At 42.6% G+C, this 18,052-nt stretch overlaps 1 protein-coding gene across 2 annotated transcripts in view; it reads right to left on the minus strand.

The window, feature by feature from the left end:
- Positions 1 to 4,731: 4,731 nt before the first annotated feature.
- Positions 4,732 to 18,052, minus strand: part of DHX35 (DEAH-box helicase 35) — a 32,679-nt gene continuing 19,358 nt past the window's right edge. Inside the window, exons 15-22 of one of the 2 annotated variants that reach the window (XM_071573090.1) lie at positions 16,106 to 16,201; positions 15,676 to 15,770; positions 12,241 to 12,318; positions 10,980 to 11,109; positions 10,214 to 10,295; positions 9,650 to 9,721; positions 7,970 to 8,081; positions 4,732 to 6,438 (exon numbers count right to left, since the gene is read on the minus strand). In XM_071573090.1, the coding sequence (XP_071429191.1) occupies positions 6,394 to 6,438; positions 7,970 to 8,081; positions 9,650 to 9,721; positions 10,214 to 10,295; positions 10,980 to 11,109; positions 12,241 to 12,318; positions 15,676 to 15,770; positions 16,106 to 16,201 (710 nt within the window). In that variant the 3' untranslated portion in view covers positions 4,732 to 6,393. Of the gene's footprint in view, positions 6,439 to 7,942; positions 8,082 to 9,649; positions 9,722 to 10,213; positions 10,296 to 10,979; positions 11,110 to 12,240; positions 12,319 to 15,675; positions 15,771 to 16,105; positions 16,202 to 18,052 lie in introns of both variants that reach the window. The other variant, XM_071573087.1, reaches the window with a different exon arrangement.

The raw sequence follows: 18,052 nt of genomic DNA on the forward strand, positions 1-18,052 counted from the left end.
AAAGCCTAAAACACCTGTCTTGCCAGAAATTATTGCTTGCTGAGGTACAGGACTCCTGGAAAGTTTCCAAACCCTAATGGGAACTTCACTCAAGTGACTGAGTAGAGGGTTCCCATATATTTCAGCTTTCCTGTTCCCTGGGATCTCCTTCTATAATATATTTTCCCTCTGTATTCCACTCCTCATACTGACAAGACAACCCATAAATAGACTCAGAAGGACTTTGTGACAAATGGACAAAAATTCAGATGTGTCTGTAAAAAGCTTATGGATGGAGAACAACAGGAGGACATAGAGCAGATCCAGAACAGCAGCTGCACTTACCAACCATGTACCTGCAGCCCTTCTCTCACCACTGCTCCCTTCATTCCCCATTTAAGGACAAGTGCTTTCCACTTGGACCTCCCTCCTCATCTTCCTAAGGCCTCCCTGTGATACAGCACATCCTTGGGAGGTCTCTAAATGGTGTTTAAATTCAAAGGTACAAAGATGAATAACACCACAGGTACAAACTCACAGGGTAACCTGCATGGTGTGTGTTACACACTGCTCAACTGCCCAAATCCTGCTCCCAGTGGGGACTTTTGGGGCAGTGGTTCCCACAAGATTCGAGTGGTGCCATTTATTGAATTCACTTAAAATTAGCTTTTTCCCATATATATTTTGTTGACAGGATGAAAACCAGAACATATTGTGAGTCTTGACAGCTGTATGGAAAATAATCCAACTCTTTTGTGCTCTCAGGGCACCTTACAAACGTCACCACGTGGGCACCCTTGGCCAAACAAAGGGGTAGGGACAGCCCGGTTGTTCTCAGCACAGCAACAGAGATGCCACCAATGCAATGCAGAGTTAAATAAGCATCAGCTGCAATCTCCAAGGCACCAGAGATTTTGAGTAAGACGAGGCACTTGCTCAGCTCTGATGCAGCTCTGACACACACACACACACACACACACACACACACCCTCCATGTGCCAGGCTGCCCAGCATCCCCAGGGAGCTGCAAAGAGGCTTTCTGGTGTCCTGCCTGGTCTGACAGCTCCTAATGGCCTTGGCTGTTCCACACTGTCCCAGCCTGTATTCCCATGCCAGAGCAGCTCTGTGGTCGATGTCTCCCTCCAGCACTGCCCCAGCCTGTGCCAGTGCAGCAGCATGGCCAGGCACATCCTGCTTTCCATGGCAGGGCTGGACATGACCTGGCACTTCCAAATCCCAACAGATCCAAAGGATCCCTTCCCTGCCCTCACTGCAGCAGGGCTGTTGCTCGTGGGTCACTTACAAACCCCTGGTATCTCACCAGACACAAATTGTGGCAGTTCCATAAAATCTGGCTCATGGAAGATGTTTCCTGGCATCAAAACATTCCCTGTCTAACAGGATTCTCTTTCTGCCAACAGGCATCTGCAATAAACAACCTATTTCTTGGCCTGAATGGAGCCAAGAAGCTGTTGTGATGTTTTTGTTCTCTGTCCTGCTCTTTCTCCTGTAAGTTTTGACATTTCCAAGCAAAGTAGTACAGAATGGAAAGACTACAGGGATCTGGTGGGTGATCCATGGCTGACCTTGAAGGGACCCTTGCAGGCAGAAGCTGCACAAGCACAGCAGGACTCCTGTCTCTGTACTGTGGGGAAACCCACCTGCTTCCAGCCAGATGTGGAGGTGATCAGAAACACTGCAGTGTCCATCACACCCCAGGGATGAGAAACATCTCCCTCTGACTGCTTCCACCTGCAAAGCTCTTCCATCTAGGCCATTTCCCCCTCCTCTCTCCCTTGGGAGAAGGACAGCACAGGAGACATCATGGAAAGAACAAGGGTGGACTGCACAGCTGCATTCAGCTGCAACCACCTCCTGATCCCACCGTGTAACTGCAGTCAGAGGGATTTCCCCACATGGTGTACCTCTGCACTCCAGGAACTGTTAAGGAGAAATCAAATAAAAGAAAAGTTAAATGTATTTATTTACTTTAAATTCCAGTTATTATTCTGGAATGGAGGAAAAGGGGATTTTTTTCCAGGCAACTTTTGGTCTCTCAGAATTGGCAACACAGCCAAATACAACCCCTGCACCTCACACAGCCTTGCACCCCACAGCGTTGCTAAAGCCAGTTTGGGAATGGAGCAGGCAGATGTTTCTGTGTCCTCTGAGAGGAACCACATCTTCCATGCTGCCACAAACAGAACAGGATTTTTTTTTGCCTTAAACTGTTAATTTTGTTTATTACAATGGTGGCAAAAATCCAACACAGCTCAGAAATTCCTTTGTAGTGGGCATGAAGTGTGGACAGACTGCCCTTTGTCATGACTCAGTATGTAAGTGAAAGAACGTCTACAGATTTCATTGTTTGGGAATTTGGGGGTCTTTTTAGGGCATTTTGTTTGCTTTTAAACCAGCAGGATACACAGATTGAGGGCTTTCTCTAATCTCTGCACTTCAAATACTGCCTTTATCCCACAGCCACTGACAGCTTTTGCCTTTACCCTTTCTCATCTCACTTATCACTAAACTAATTTAATGTTAAAACTGAAGAATAGGAAAAACTTTTAAGAATTGGCCAATTATTTTTTCTCCCAAGATACTACTTGAAACCGGTGCCTGCCATCTACTGGCACTTTCCTCAAAATGCAGACGGTTTGAAGCCAAAAACTGCATATAGGGAAGTTTTTCCACATGTTACTTATGTTCATCTTGCACCTTGTTTATTCCAAGTCCCAGCACAGAACTAACTTCAAATGCTGAGTTGTGTTGTTGATTTTCTTTGCCAATTAGTGATTGTATGGCCACCTGATAGAGATCAAGTTATGAAATAACAGAAATAAACACTGGTTCCAAGTGGTTTTCAATGTAATTGCACAAAAGGGATGAATTAATCTAGTAAGTGACACTTACCAGGATCCTGGGATGAGCAGTTTCCAGTGCTCACTGATGCTCCCAAAGGAGGGGGTTCTGAAGGGTTAGTGAGAAAACCAGAAAACTCCTGCACCAGCAGCTGTTGGCCCAGACACACAGCCCAGTCCTTGACTCCAGGACGGCTGGTCAGGAGTTTTGTCACAAAAGTCACACAAAGCACAGCAGTACTGGCTCAGTTAATTAATTCCCAATCAGCTCCTGGAAGTTTAGTCTCCCACCAGCCAAGCCAGCAGCTCAGTGACCCCCTGCTCAGGAGTCATCAGAGGAGCAAACCAGCAATGCACAAATAACTTTGGTAATAACAACTCCAGGTGAACTGAGGTGAGTAAACCCTGCTCCAGTGTGCACCTCCCCTGCAGGACCTCTCTGCTTCCCTGCTCTTTTCTCTCCCTCCTTCCCTATGAAAGAAATTCCCAACAAAGAAACCCAGCCCTCCCTCTTCACAGAGTACAATTAGAATTACCAAAACATTTCTAGTGATCTAGAGTGAGTCTCACAGATATCCCATGTGGCAAATCATTTTTATGTTTAAAGGCACCTGTTACCTGACTTGCTCCTTTTTCCCACCATTTTTTTCCCAATGCCTGTCTGTAATGTGTTTATTGTAACACATAAACTTACTCACCTTAAGAACAGGTTACATCACATCACCTTGATGAGCCTTCAGAAAACACTGCAGCGTGCATGGCTCAGTCACACATCCTCTTATCCAGGCATTGTTATCCCAAAACATGGAGAAGAATGGCAGTCACCTCTCCCTTATTTTTGTCCCTTTTCAATGGGGCCTTTTAATTACTTGTCTCTCTCTTCAGGTTAACCAGGAAGAGCTGTGACTGTTTGCCCATCAGTTTATCAGAATTACTTTTAATCTACAAGATGAGAAATATCTTTCAACTGATACAGTCTTGGCTGAATCATTATTCCAACTTAGCTTTATCACATTCTAGAGCTGACAATACTGAAGTCATGAGTAGAAACACTGACAGCATTTTCTGATGGGCTTGAGGACTGTACCTTCTTTTTTTCTCCCACAGTCATTTGACTGTGGGTTGAAAATTGACGTTTTTAAAAACCTGTCTCCTTGCCAGCAGTGGAATGACTTCTATTTCAAGTAGTATTTTGATTCAACAGACTAGTATTTTAATCATATTCTCTAAAAGCCAGGGTTAAAATACTTAAATGTTTCATAAACTACTGACAACCATCTCCAAATGACTCCAACCTCCCCCACAACAGACTGTTTATGCTGCAAGGAGCCAACAAGGCCGTAACCCACCTGCTTAATTCAAGTTATTTAAAGCATAATGCTCTGTACAGAGCTAGCAGAGCTGTAAGCCAAAGCTTTACAAAGCAGAGATTTTTGGGGTTTTTCAAGGTCTGGGTCTCTGTCTTCAAACACCTTCAAAGGGTTCCACATCTCTGATGCAAGCAGGACTTTCTCTCTAAAGTTGACCTTAATCTGGATCCTAAAAACATTTATTCTTAGCCGGCATCTCTGGTATAAAGTCTGCCTGTTCTGTGGCTGGTGATACCTCAGTAGTTTGCAAAACTGCTAAAAAGACTAGATATAATTTCTTTTTTTTTGTTTACAAAGACCTACTGCACTCACAGAAGTAAAATAGCTTGTAGCATGTGGCAAAGCTTGTATATCCCAGGGTTCTGAACTCAGCAGGAGTCACAACCATTCCTAGAGAAAATTTTCCAGCTGTGCAGCCAGGTAAAAGAACATCTGGGGAAGAGAGTTCTCCAGAACCACCTAAAACCTTGGGAAAGCCCCCACTGCTCAGGCTGAAGTGATATATTCTCAAAATGCCTCAATTCAATGGTTTTATTTTTCTTAAGAATACTTCCAGAGGACAGAGAAACACAGACATTTTACAAGTCTTCATATTCAGTTCTTTCTCCAGTCCTTTAAGAGAAAAAAACCTGCAAATTGAATCTTTTTAGTAAGTGCCAACACTGCTCTCAGCTCTGGCTGGGAGACAGTCCCTGCCCCAAAGAGCTTCCACTCTAAGATATTAATACAAAGGTGAAGGTCACAAGGACAACAAGGAGGAAGGTGACACAGTTTTCATGCTGCTGGTGCCATTCCTGGAGACTGGTACATCTGTTGTGCTGGCAGTCAGGACACTGAAGAGACACACAGTGCTCATGGCACAACATGTTCTCTCTGCAGGTGTTTGGAAAGGAAAAAGGTAAAGAAGCTCTCAAGAAAGTTTTCAAGGCAGTCCTGTGATAAGGAAGGCATTTGTTCTATGTAGAAGTTTTGCCTATTTACATCCTTTAAAAAAAAATAGTTAATATGCCAAAAACACATTCATCAAATCAGTGGCCTTAGAAAAATAAAATTTTCAAACAATGTCTTTCTAAAATAAATATCAATAGGTAAAAATGGAAAATGGACAGAAATAAATACATGTATCCAAGCTATTTTGTTAAATCACAAATAAGCATAGCTCCTTACTGAAAAGTAGCCATGGAATCCTGATTAAAGCAGCAACTGTTCAGAGCATCCTTCTCTTCAGTAACATAGGAAGATGACTCCCAAGCAGTAAAGAACAGATTCATAATATATATAGGACTGTGTTCCTTATAGGAAAATACAAAATTTTTCCTTCCTTACTGAACAAGAGACTAAAATGAAATTTACTGTTATTTTTAAGCAGTGAGATGGTAACATTTTTATCCCTGTGGGAAAAAAACCCAGAAGAGTAAAGCCCCATGTGTGAAACTTGATCGTTTGGGAATATACACGTTTAGTCCCCTGACTGAGCAAAAAATAAATCCTTCTTTAAAATACTAAGCTACTCTTCCTCTTCCTCCTCCTCCTCCCCAAACAGCAACTCTCAGGTACAGAAACAAGACATTTCAGCTGCCCACAGAAGGACTGCTCAGACAGGGAGCTGGGGCAGCTCGACCTCAGGCAGGAGACTTTTACTGCTTGGGAGCACAAGCTGCACCAGTTTGGGATGGTCCAACATGAAATCAGTGTTTCCATGGCAGCACCTCACAGTTCAAGGGGTAGATCTTTGCCCTGAGCCCCTGCTGGCAGGAGCCAGGCTCAGTTTGGCCGGTGTAGGTCACAGTGCTCTGGGTAACAGGAGGCAGGGTACCCTATTCCCCACGCTCATAAGGCAGTCGTACCACTCCAGGAAATCTGTTTCTTTCTTGAAGGTTTCGGGGGTTTTGTGGTCCTGTATGTCCTCTTACTTTTTAAACTGGTTTTCTACCTATTTAAAAGGAGCAACATGCCCAGATTAAACAACAGTGGTCGAGTAGGCAGAGTCAAATGTCCACAATGCAAGCTCTACATAGGTTTACAGTGTACTGGTCATGCATAAACCCTACAGATCCTGGCAGGCATTTAAACATTGAAGTTGATGGAAGATCAAATTGCTAATGAACTGACTGCTGAATGGACTGTAGCCAGCTTGAAATCACTGGTAGGTTCTGCTTCTGATGTCAAAGACTTAAGCCATGTCAGTGGTCATCTACTTTAGCCCTTTTTGCTTTCAAGGAAAGATGCTGGAAGAAAAGAAAGGAACAGAAAATCTGCTTAGCAGGCACACCACAATTAGAAAAAAACCCAATTAGAATGCTGTCAGTCCTTAATCCCAAATTAAATAAATTCTTACACAAATATCCCTTCCCAAGCTCTGCTTGTTACAGATACAGCTAAAATAAAGCTGTGAAATAAAAATCCACATCTACCCCAATGAGATACACTGGCTTGGTATAAAATATCATCTCCCAGAAGTTCTGCACTAACTGCAAGCACAGGGACAATTTCCCACTGGAAGCAAGTTGCCAGGTGTAAAAGTGCACCAGAGACAGATGTGCTCCCAGCAATAGATCTGCACAAACATCAGGAGCACTTTCATGAAGGACAAGACTTTAATTACTGTATCAACCCTGCATTTACACTGGACTTTTGAACCTCTGTGCTTTTAAAGAGCTACAAAAATGTGGAATGAAAATATGAAGGCAACTTTGCAAAATTTAGATGAGAAATAATTGACTGAGACCAAGATGAAGCTGTAGAAGAACATCTTTTAACAGAATCCTATTCATTGGTTATTTGGTTTTAACTTGATATAGGAATAAAACCTCTCATATTTGAGGAATCTCCTCCTAGCACAAAGATAAATCCTTCAGCAGAAAAATGGTTTGAATGTCTAAAAATTAACATAAATCTGTGTGGTTTGCAATGGCTTGCTTAATCAAAATTTACATGTATAATTCAAAGCTTAAAACAACAGAGATATTTCTAATTTTTAAACATTTTATAAGGACATCCAAGCCTTTTGGGTGATATGGATAACTGACCAAATTGGAAAAGACAAAATCCTCAAAACCAGCACCATCCTTCAGAGCTTCCATTCACTTCAGGATGAAAACAATTATTAGCTCTTACTGCAAACTGAGTTCAACTCTATCCAACTGAAAGGATGTTGTGGTAAAACTTAGATTGTGATGAAATTACACAGAATATCTACACAGTAGAATCATTACCATGAGAACATGTTCTCTCATGGCAGCAAATTCAAGACAAGTTTTCTTCACTTACAAAAAGCAATTCAAGTTTTGTCTGAACAAACTATGGAGTCCCATTCCCCAACACCACCTACCTAAAGGAAAACCTCATCCCAAACTTCAGCCCATGGACAGGTCATATCAGTGTGAGATGTTGTGTTGTGCATTGAATGTTTATCAAAGGGCTAATTACTCCAGGAACACATTTGAGACAACATTGCCCCATCACCAAGTTCAGTGACTATATTCAGGTCTAAAATGGCTGAAGGTTTCATTTACCAGAGGGGAAATGAATTACTTTGTATCTCTGAGATCCTGGGTGCTGGCTGGTAATAGGGAAAAGCCTTTCATGCATCAACCCATTATCCTCCTCCTTTACATTAAAATCACTACAATGAACAAAACCAACTTAATTTTTGTCCCATTAAATAGCCACCAACAAAGCATAAACACTTAAAAAGTTCAGATACAAGAGCTGCTGATGCAGCAATGGTACCGTTTGGGCTTTATGCCGATTCCGTACCGTTCCTTGCTGGTAAAAATGAGGCGCCAGTTCCAGGAGCCAAGCGGATTCAACAGCAGTCACATCTCTCATGTAATATTTAGCAGTCTGTATGACTTCATTGTACACTACCCTGGGAGGAAGGAGAAAAAATAAATAGTGTTTGCTGTAAAACTGTGAGGGAGAGCATATTTGAACAGTTTCACATACACGCTGCCAGAGGTGACATTTACAGAGTGACAAGAGAGCCTTTAAGCTGTAACTCAGCCTCTCACCTCTTTCCCTCTGGTAGGTCAGAGTGCTCTACGTTAAGACAACTTTAGATTGCCATAAAAACACCTTCAGATGCTATTGGGACATATGGATACAAGTTATATAAGGGCAAAAGGGGACTAACAACTGATGCTTTGGATGAGAGAATATTAGTTATTGATATAATAAGGAAAGATGTCAAAAGCACCAAAACCCTGGCCCACAACAAGCAGGGCATGAATCCCAGCATGAGAATCCCTGGCGCCAGTCTGCAGACAAGCCAGATAAGCATTAGAGGAAGAAATCAGCTTTAACTCCTGCCAGAACATCTCCTGGCAAGAGATACAGAAACAGCCAACCATGTGGACTCATCCCAGCTGCCAGCACAGGAAACCAATTTGTGAGGACACCCTTCAGTAGGGAAAGTCCTTTTCCCCAAGGAAGCACAAACCCCTGCACTGAAGGGTTAGTCACCAAAGCCATAAATTACTATCTGTCTTCTATACACAGCAGAGCTGCAAACACATGAGGTTTGTGGGCTCTCATTAATTGGTATTTTAGTCTCAAAAGCAAAGAAGAGTGAGTCCAAAATTCTCTTTGCCAAAAGCAACACAAGATATGCCAACTAATACAACTAAAGAGAAGCCTGAGGAAAACAAACCAGAATGAGAACACATTCTCTGTACACCTGTAAGAGGCAGAGAACTGAAGACCTCAGTAGAGGATGGCTGCACAGGCTGCACTAGCACTGAAGTTTAGGTTGCAGACTTAAGTTCAGCTCCTGCCTTACAGGATGTCATGAGCCATCACATGGGGACAAGTTTATCCTTCAAAGTCTCAGCAACAGGCAATGAAGGACAGAATTCCAAATACTTCAGGTTGATCATTCCAACCTGAGAGTTAGAAACACATTTCTGTCTGTTATCTGAACTTCTTTGGCCTGTAAATGGAATAATATCCCAGCTGATGGGAAAATACAACTGTTTCTTTCCTCAATCTGCTGGACAGCTGTAACTTTTCATATCATGCACTTCACATGTAAGCCCTTTGCTAGCAAACCATTTGCAATCACTGCAGCATCTGTTTGACAGGATATTTCCTTAACAGGCTTCATAAAACTAAATTAACCCCAGTCCTGTCAAGGTACAGAGACTACTTGGAGAACAATCTGCAGTGCAAGATATGGTGCCCACTAAACAAGGGTCACCTGGCTCTGCCTTCCAATCTCTGCAGGGTTTCCTGACAGTTAAATGTCACTGTGTTCCCCTAATTTATTTGGATGCTGCTTACAAAATGCTGCAAAGGAAATGCCAATTGGATTCTCTCTGTGGTAATCATGACCTTGTACATCTGCTTATCCACTGGTGGAGAGAACTCATTTAGGAACACGTTTGGATACTGCAAATGCCTTAAAAAAAACCCAAACAAGAGAGAGCAGCTTGAACTTACCAGCGTGGAGGTTTCTCTGCGTACAGCACTGATGTGGGGTGGATATGAAGCTCATGGTCATCACGGATGGTCCTTGAAAGCAAGATATTATTTCAGACTGTTCATCTATTTATTGACATTTCCCAGTAAGAATGTTAATAAGAGCAAGAATGAAGGAGTAAATTAACAGCATTTACATTTAATGAACAGATGAAACCAGGCTTAAATCCCGGCCAAAGGAACAATTTAATGTCCTGAGAGTTCTGCCTACATTAAATGAAACAGTAGCATTTCAGGCTTTCATGCACTGCTCTACTCCAACTGTACTTGCTTAAATTAACCCAAGCTAATTACTACTAGTAACAGCTTCCCACTATTCATATCTTTGGTAATATTTGCCAAGAGAAGAGATAAACACTGAAGCAGTTTGCAAACACAAAACTTCAAATATTTAGGAAATCAATTGCCACATGTTTCTAATTTTAAGTGTCTAAAGAAGCGTCTGTTTGGTGATTAAATTTAGATTTATTCATTAAAGGAGTTTTCCAACTAAGCAACAGTTGTACTGAAACTATATACAGTTACCTGTAAGCTCCAGTCGAGTGGAATTTCGCTGCATTAGCAAAGAATCCAGAAACTATACATCTCAAAACGGGATCTGGATCACCTGAATGGAAGAATTTTTCTGTAAAATGAGTCAATGGCATGGCAAAAATCCCTAAAATACCACTTAATCATCTCAAACAACTTTTCACAGTGTATCAGACTTTGACAGCAAAGGTGTGAAGGAAGACAAACCCTGCAATCTCTTTTGACTTCAAGCAAATCAAAAACTACTGCCTAAGAAACTACTGTTGCCACTGATGTCTCCATGCAGAGTTTCACAGTCTTTAGAATCCTCTGTGACTGCTGAGTATTGAAGTTTGGTTTTTCAGAGGAGTTAGAGAAAGTGCTGAGAACTAGTCATGGCACTTGTGCACACACAGCACAGCTGGAAATCAGATCCCAATGACTGAACATCATTTTGAACATACTGGAAAATGGCTTTTTGAAATATCAAAGAGGGAACAGGCTGACCTATTTATGACTCTTTCTGGTAAATCTGTCCATTAAAAATATAATCAGTGGTTATAATCTCTTGCTGGAAAACTTAACTAATGAAGATTGGACTAAATTTTAATTGTACAGATGTGCTTAAATGCTTTTATGCAGCCATTTTTAGGGGGAAAAAACTGGTTTTAATTAACAGGGAGAAAATACTTCAAAGGTACAAGAAAAGCAGGAAGCAAACTGACAATTTTGAAACGACCTCCAATAGGTATTGGACAATGGGTTAAAGAAAATAATTCACCTTCACTGGACTTCTTTGGCACTTTAAAGCGGACAAGAAGCTTTTTCAGCTGTTCTCTTACAACAGAAGCTCTAACAAGCCCTTTGTAGTTCAGAAAGTGTTCCTGACACCACTGGGAACTCTTGCTGTGCTGTACAGTGAGAAGAACAGAAAAAACTGCAATGAGATACCATCAGCAAAACAAACCCCAATCTCTTTAGGACAGCCTTGTTCTCTTTTAATTCTGTCTCCTACACCATATTTATTGTGGTTTTCCCTGAAAATTACCTCCTTACATAACACCTAACAAAGATGCTTAGCAGCAATAACTACAAAACATGTTCAAAAAGCTCCTAAATAGTGGCAGATCAAATCCTGTGGGGTATTTTCAAACAGATGTGCTTCACTTCTTCATATGTGGTGAAAGAGAACAACATCAGTTGTTCCAGTTCATTCTCCCAGATCATAAACTAGTCTGTTTTCAACCTCAAAATGTAAACAACTTTTTCTGTACACTGTTCCCATTGGCCTTCTCTGTGCAGAGAACTGTTTCTCCAGCAGCCAGCACTCACTCCAGGATCTCTGCATTTGGCTGTTTCTAAGACAGTCACGTAGATATAAAATTTAAGGGGCGACATTTCAGTTGGTGCCTACGAGGCTCTTTGTGGCTGGGGAAAAGTCATATTTAAACACTTGAGTGGTTATTCTACTTCAGCTCAGCACTGCTGCAAATATGTAATTCCAGAATTGCTTTATACCAGCAAAATAGAATTCTTCCAAATAGGTGTAGCACTTCAAAGCCACTAAGAGAAACCTCAGCTTACAGAGCAGTATTGAGATTGATGTTAAACCTTAGGGTGAATACATAAGGTCAATGAAAAACAGGGCATGAAGATCAATGAGTTAAATTAAAACAAACCAAAAAAAAAGACTTAGGATTTAGATCCAGTTTGTCATCAGTAAAACATGACAGAATAATAATATTATTAGAAATTTGGATATTTGTTTGCCCCAAGTCCTTTCAAAAATTCCAGTCTCCTTGAAAACACAGCTGTCTACCCACGGTGCACCCAAATAAAATTCTCTTTATTCCCTGTTCTGAGGAACTATAGAAGGTCTGTGATAAAACAGGACCAGAATACCTTTTTAAGCAGAACTATCACTTAACAGACTTAGTAAGTCCTCAGCTTTGAGGATGCTGTATCCAGAACTTCTAGATTCAGAACTGAGAACCTGAAATTCTTCCATTCCTGCAAATCCACATACGCTTGAACAGACTTACTTTGACAAAGGCTTCATAAACATTAAGCATAGTGAGATGATCACCTTCTTCCACAGCAAACTTTCTGTGTTGCCTGGCCTGGAGAAGAAGAAGAAATATAATGTCAGAGGCAGAGGGATTTTTGCAAACATCATGTCCAGTATGCCCAGTTCCCATCAGCTCTGTATTTCCTGGTGACTGTTAAAATTCTTACCATCTGGGGCAGTTCCTCCAGGCAACAGCAATATTTCATTAGCCCCCCTATACTCAGGAGCACTTCTACAACTGAAATTAGAAAGATTATCTGATAAAAAACCCTTTTCATTAAATTAAGCTCCTGCTACCTGTTAGGAATTTGCTACATCTTAATACTTTCTGTTTTGTTTATCTCAAAAGGAAGTGGTGTGTGGGATGGTTTGGGGTTTGGGGGTTTTTTTGCAAACTCTTACATTTACCAGTATGGGTTTACAACCTTTCATGTTTCTGGTCCTCCCAAGGAGAATTTAGCAAAAGTAAAGGACTCCAAGATTTCCACCATTATTTGGTGTTATGGGTTCACCCAGGTGGGCCTAGATTTGGGCTCTGAAGTGTGGACTAGGCCGGAGCTGTCAGCTGACTTGAGCTGGGCTGAGCTAACAGCTGACCTCTTCTAGCCAGTAAGTTTGTATTCCATACCACATTATGACATCATCTCCAGGGAAGCAGGAACCAGTGTGGGAGTGGTTAAGGCAGTCGCTTCTCAGCCCTCCTCTGGAGAGGACGCACGATGCTGTCCCAGGGGGGATGGAGAGGACCAGGCCCACCACTGGCTCACAGGGTACCTCAGGAAAGTAAAATGTGTTGTTCTGGGTCTCTCCTTTCTGCTTGGGTTTGTCTCCCTGGGGAATAAGCTTCTTCTTAAGTAATGTGTAGTTAGGACAGTAGAATTTGTGTGTTTGTTAAGAAGTTGACGTGGGGAACTTGTTGTTGTAGACTTGTGTGAGTGTATATTTGTACTCTCTTCTAATTGTCTCTTTCTTTCTGTGAAAAATATATGTAGATTTAGTATAAATGCAGTTTGAAGTGTTTTTTTTTCTTTCCCCTCTCTTTTCCTCCCTTTCCCTGGTGTTAGGAGGGAGGCTTTTCTCTCTGTGCTTGGGGGGGTTGGCAGTTGCTTATCTCAAACCAAGACAGTTAATGGTGCATTGGCCGGGAAACTCGGGAGCGACGGAGGACCTTGGCAGGTGTCCCAGAATCTTAGCAGGCTTCCCGGGAGGATTGTTGTAGAAACATAGATTGATAAGTGCTTTGTTTAAGTACATCCAGAACAGAAAATGTAAACAACACAACTCTCCCTTGCTGTTGAATGCTCGTTTTCACTGTTTCACTGTCTTTGTGAGTTCAAACAGCTCGACTGGTGCCTGCTGTGACTGTAGCCACTGCAGAAAAGAGAGGCCCATGAAAGCTGTTCGTGTGTGGCAAGACACGGCTGTTTGAGTTAAATCCCTGAGGACTCATCATGTGAATGCTGATGTGCCCAGGAGCCGAGCTGATGAGGAGCATCTCACCTGGACTGGCATGGGGAGGAGGTGTTCCTGGCTCGATGGGCCCATCGTGCCTTAGGCCACCTGCAGGTGGATAAAGTCGAGGGGTGGATTTAACCGTGAACATTATTCTTAAAGTTATCCACAGTTGTGAAGCGTGCTTGCCATTGTGAGACCCCAGTGAACAGGGAAAAGAGGAGCTGCGGAACCCCCTGCAGAGAACCCTACAGATGCGGCACCCAGAACCAGCGCCCGCAGTGCTGAGCGACCCGCAGGAGCCGGGGCTGTCGCTGGCAGGGCTGCTGCCAGGGCTGCGAGCGAGCCGGGGGAGGCTGCGAGCCATGGGAGGCTGTGAGCCGTGAGAGGCCACGAGCCGTGAAAGGCTGTGAGCTGTGAGAGGCCACGAGCCATGAGAGGCCACGAGCCGTGAGAGGCTGTGAGCCATGAGAGGCTGCGAGCCATGAGAGGCCGCGAGCCGTGAGAGGCTGCAAGCCGAGCCAGGGCTGCGAGCGAGCCAGGGCTGCGAGCCGCCGGGGCTGCTCCTGCCTCTGCTGCTTGCTTGTGCTGCTGTCGGGGCTGCTTCCGAGGCTGCCAAAGCTGTTAGGACTGCTGCTAAGGGGGATGGCTCACATGGTGAACTGTAGTACTTCTGTGTGACCGAGGAGAAAGACATGAAGAGAAGCCTGTGTAAGCTGTTGATGTGTGGTGGGACACTGCCGTTTGAGTTGAATCATTGAAAACCCATCGTGTGAGTGTTGATGTGCCCAAGAGCCGAGCCAATGAAGAACATCACACCCTGGACTGGCTGGGGGAGGGTTGTTCCTGGCTCAGTGGGCCTATGATGCCTCAGGCCACCTGTAGGTGGATGAGGCCAAGGGGTGGATCTGACTGTGAACACTAGTTTAACCCCAGTGGGAAACTAGAGACTCCTGAAGAGAGGATGGTAACCCTACTGAAAGACATGAACCATCAGATAAGATGACCTGAGTTGGCCTGCTTTTTTCCCATCTGAAATATCTACCCCATCCTAATGGACTCTTAGCCACATTATGGAGGGGTGGAAAACAGCCCTGGAAAAGCAAAGAGTGTTTAAGCATGAGAACCTAAGATATGAGTGACATAATATGGTATGGAATAAGGGGTGGAGAATGTTATGGGTTCACCCAGGTGGGCCTAGATTTGGGCTCTGAAGTGTGGACTAGGCCGGAGCTGTCAGCTGACTTGAGCTGGGCTGAGCTAACAGCTGACCTCTTCTAGCCAGTAAGTTTGTATTCCATACCACATTATGACATCATCTCCAGGGAAGCAGGAACCAGTGTGGGAGTGGTTAAGGCAGTCGCTTCTCAGCCCTCCTCTGGAGAGGACGCACGATGCTGTCCCAGGGGGGATGGAGAGGACCAGGCCCACCACTGGCTCACAGGGTACCTCAGGAAAGTAAAATGTGTTGTTCTGGGTCTCTCCTTTCTGCTTGGGTTTGTCTCCCTGGGGAATAAGCTTCTTCTTAAGTAATGTGTAGTTAGGACAGTAGAATTTGTGTGTTTGTTAAGAAGTTGACGTGGGGAACTTGTTGTTGTAGACTTGTGTGAGTGTATATTTGTACTCTCTTCTAATTGTCTCTTTCTTTCTGTGAAAAATATATGTAGATTTAGTATAAATGCAGTTTGAAGTGTTTTTTTTCTTTCCCCTCTCTTTTCCTCCCTTTCCCTGGTGTTAGGAGGGAGGCTTTTCTCTCTGTGCTTGGGGGGGTTGGCAGTTGCTTATCTCAAACCAAGACAGTTGGTTTCTTCATTTACCTACAACCACCAGAAACAGTTCCAGACCTTGCTTCATTTTCACCCAAACTTGCAGTCTCCAACAGTTATCAGTAAAATACTTGCCAGAAATCCAGAAATGTGGAACGAACACACAGAAAATGAGACACAACTGAACTTACAGCCTGAGCTTTTTGATTTGGAGGGATCACAAAGATGTTTTGAATCTGCATCATGGCAGCAATTGTCAAAATCTCCTGGGAGCAGCCAAAATTTCCTGAGGAGTAAATGGAGAAATTCAGTAAAGGAAATCATCTTTCATTCAACTCACTTCCACGTAGAATAAAAAGGACAAGAAGCAGAATATCTTTTTATAGTATATAAAAGCAAAATACTCCTGGATTTTTTTATAAGATTGAATGCTTTCAACAGAAAACTTAAGAGATAAAGGTGTTAGACTTACTATTTATTAGAGAGGTCCATGAGTTTAACCATTTCTTTTCACTAAAGACCGTACCAAGATGAAATACAGTTTGTCTTGAACTTGGCAAATGTCCAATATTACACTACAGTGACGTGCCTATAAAGACCCTGTGGTTGTTTTTCTCTTACCTGATTCCAGAAGCATCTTTGCAAACATGGGATTCAAAGGAAACTCTGCTATTCTCATTCCCAGAGGTTCAGTTAATCGGCAGTGCATGTCCAAACCTGCAGCATATCAATAAATGTAGCTGTGACACAGGCAAAATAGCACAGAAAAACTTCTTTAAGAATTTAATGGATACTAAAGAGCAGAATTACAAGCTAAAATATAGCAAATGTAGCAAATGCACCTAAGAGTTGCTGGATATATTATACTAAAGATACTCCTTGATATCCATTTACTCTCCTGTGGGTCACCAGAACGTTTGGGTTTGGTTTTTTGCTTTTTTTTCACAAAAATACTTGAATACACAAGTTTCTTGATTTTGACAAAGTTTTACTGTTACTGCCCATGATTTGGAAAACCTGCAGTCCAAGTCCATGCCATGGCCAGAGGAGATATCAGCTGTTAGTCTTATGGATCTCCTTTTTATGTAATTAGCAACATCTTGGTTAATGGGGATGTAAAGCAGAAGGAGAACTGTGAGAATGAAAACAGGGATAATTATGGAACAGGCATTACTGTAGAAACAGGAAGCACAGCTGGGGATAGTGTGTCATTTTTCTGAGTCACATCTACTTAGGTCATTGAGAAAAATAATTTAATATAATCCAAAATAAAGATCACAGAATCATAGAATCAGTTGGGTTGGAAAAGACCTCCGAGATCATCAAGTCCAACCCTTGGTCCAACTCCAGTCCCTTTACCAGATCATGGCACTCAGTGCCACGGCCAAGCTCACTTTAAAAACCTCCAGGGATGGGGAATCCACCCCCTCTCTGGGCAGCCCATTCCAATGCCTGAGCACTCTCTCTGCAAAGAGTTTGTTTCTGATCTCCAACTTAAATTTGCCCTGGCAGAGCTTGAGCCCATCGTGCCCCCTTGTCCTATTGCTGACTGTACAGCTGATGAGGATTTCCTACAGTTTAGTCTGCCTCATGTGTCAACAACCAAACTGTCAGTCATGTTCCAGATGTAACCTTTTCCCTGGAAATGGTACAGGAGACAGCTTCCTTTGTGATTCCCAGTTCTCACTGAGCAACCCTGCACATTTACCATTTCAGTGGAATGGCTTCCTACAGTGAAACCCCTGCAGCAAGAGTGACCCCTGCAAACCACCAGGTCATGTAACCCAGAGCTTTATGCTGAGATTTCAGGGAAAGATTTAAATGGAAAAGCTTTTCCTTTGCAAGAGGACATAGAAATAGAATTAAAACAAAAGAATACAAACACAGGAATCAATAAGAAGGAAAAAAGCTTGCTAAAAATGTAGCAAAGAGTACAAATTGAAAGAGAAAACAGGAAGAATTGAAGTTGTATGATCTATGACAAGGAGGCAAAGCACAAAAGAAAGGCCACACAAGGAAGGAGTAACAAGAGCCCAATAACAGGACTTTGGGGCAGTGTAGGTTGCACAAGTAACCACAGCAAAGTGGCCTGAGGGAAAACAACTGTGTGGTGGCAACAAACCACAGCTGTACTTCAGCTCTGCTTCAGAGAAGAGCAAAACCACAAATCCAGTCAAGGAATGAGCTCTCCTGCAACTTGTGCCAATATATCAGAAACCACAGATACCTCTATCCAGTGTTTACTTTATTATTTGATATGTTATCATCTCACTTATGACAATGTAGTAATTCACTCACCACACCCCTACTGTTCAACAAAACCCAACAGGTTTTTCACATCATGTCACAGTATTTTCCTCAAAAACAGCTATAAAATGCAGTTTATGGGAAATTATGAACTAATAGATTTAAACACAAAGTCACAGAAACTGCAAAAATTAAGGTTTATTTGACTACTGCCACATGAGAAGTTTAAGTTCTAACACAATTAATAGCTATTAAAGTATATTAGAATAGGCTGTCCTTCACCTACAGAAAGACAACTGCATTCCTAAGTAGGAAAAAAGA

The sequence above is a fragment of the Pithys albifrons genome, chromosome 18 (genome assembly GCF_047495875.1).
Source record: "Pithys albifrons albifrons isolate INPA30051 chromosome 18, PitAlb_v1, whole genome shotgun sequence".
In the NCBI taxonomy this organism is placed as follows: domain Eukaryota; kingdom Metazoa; phylum Chordata; class Aves; order Passeriformes; family Thamnophilidae; genus Pithys; species Pithys albifrons.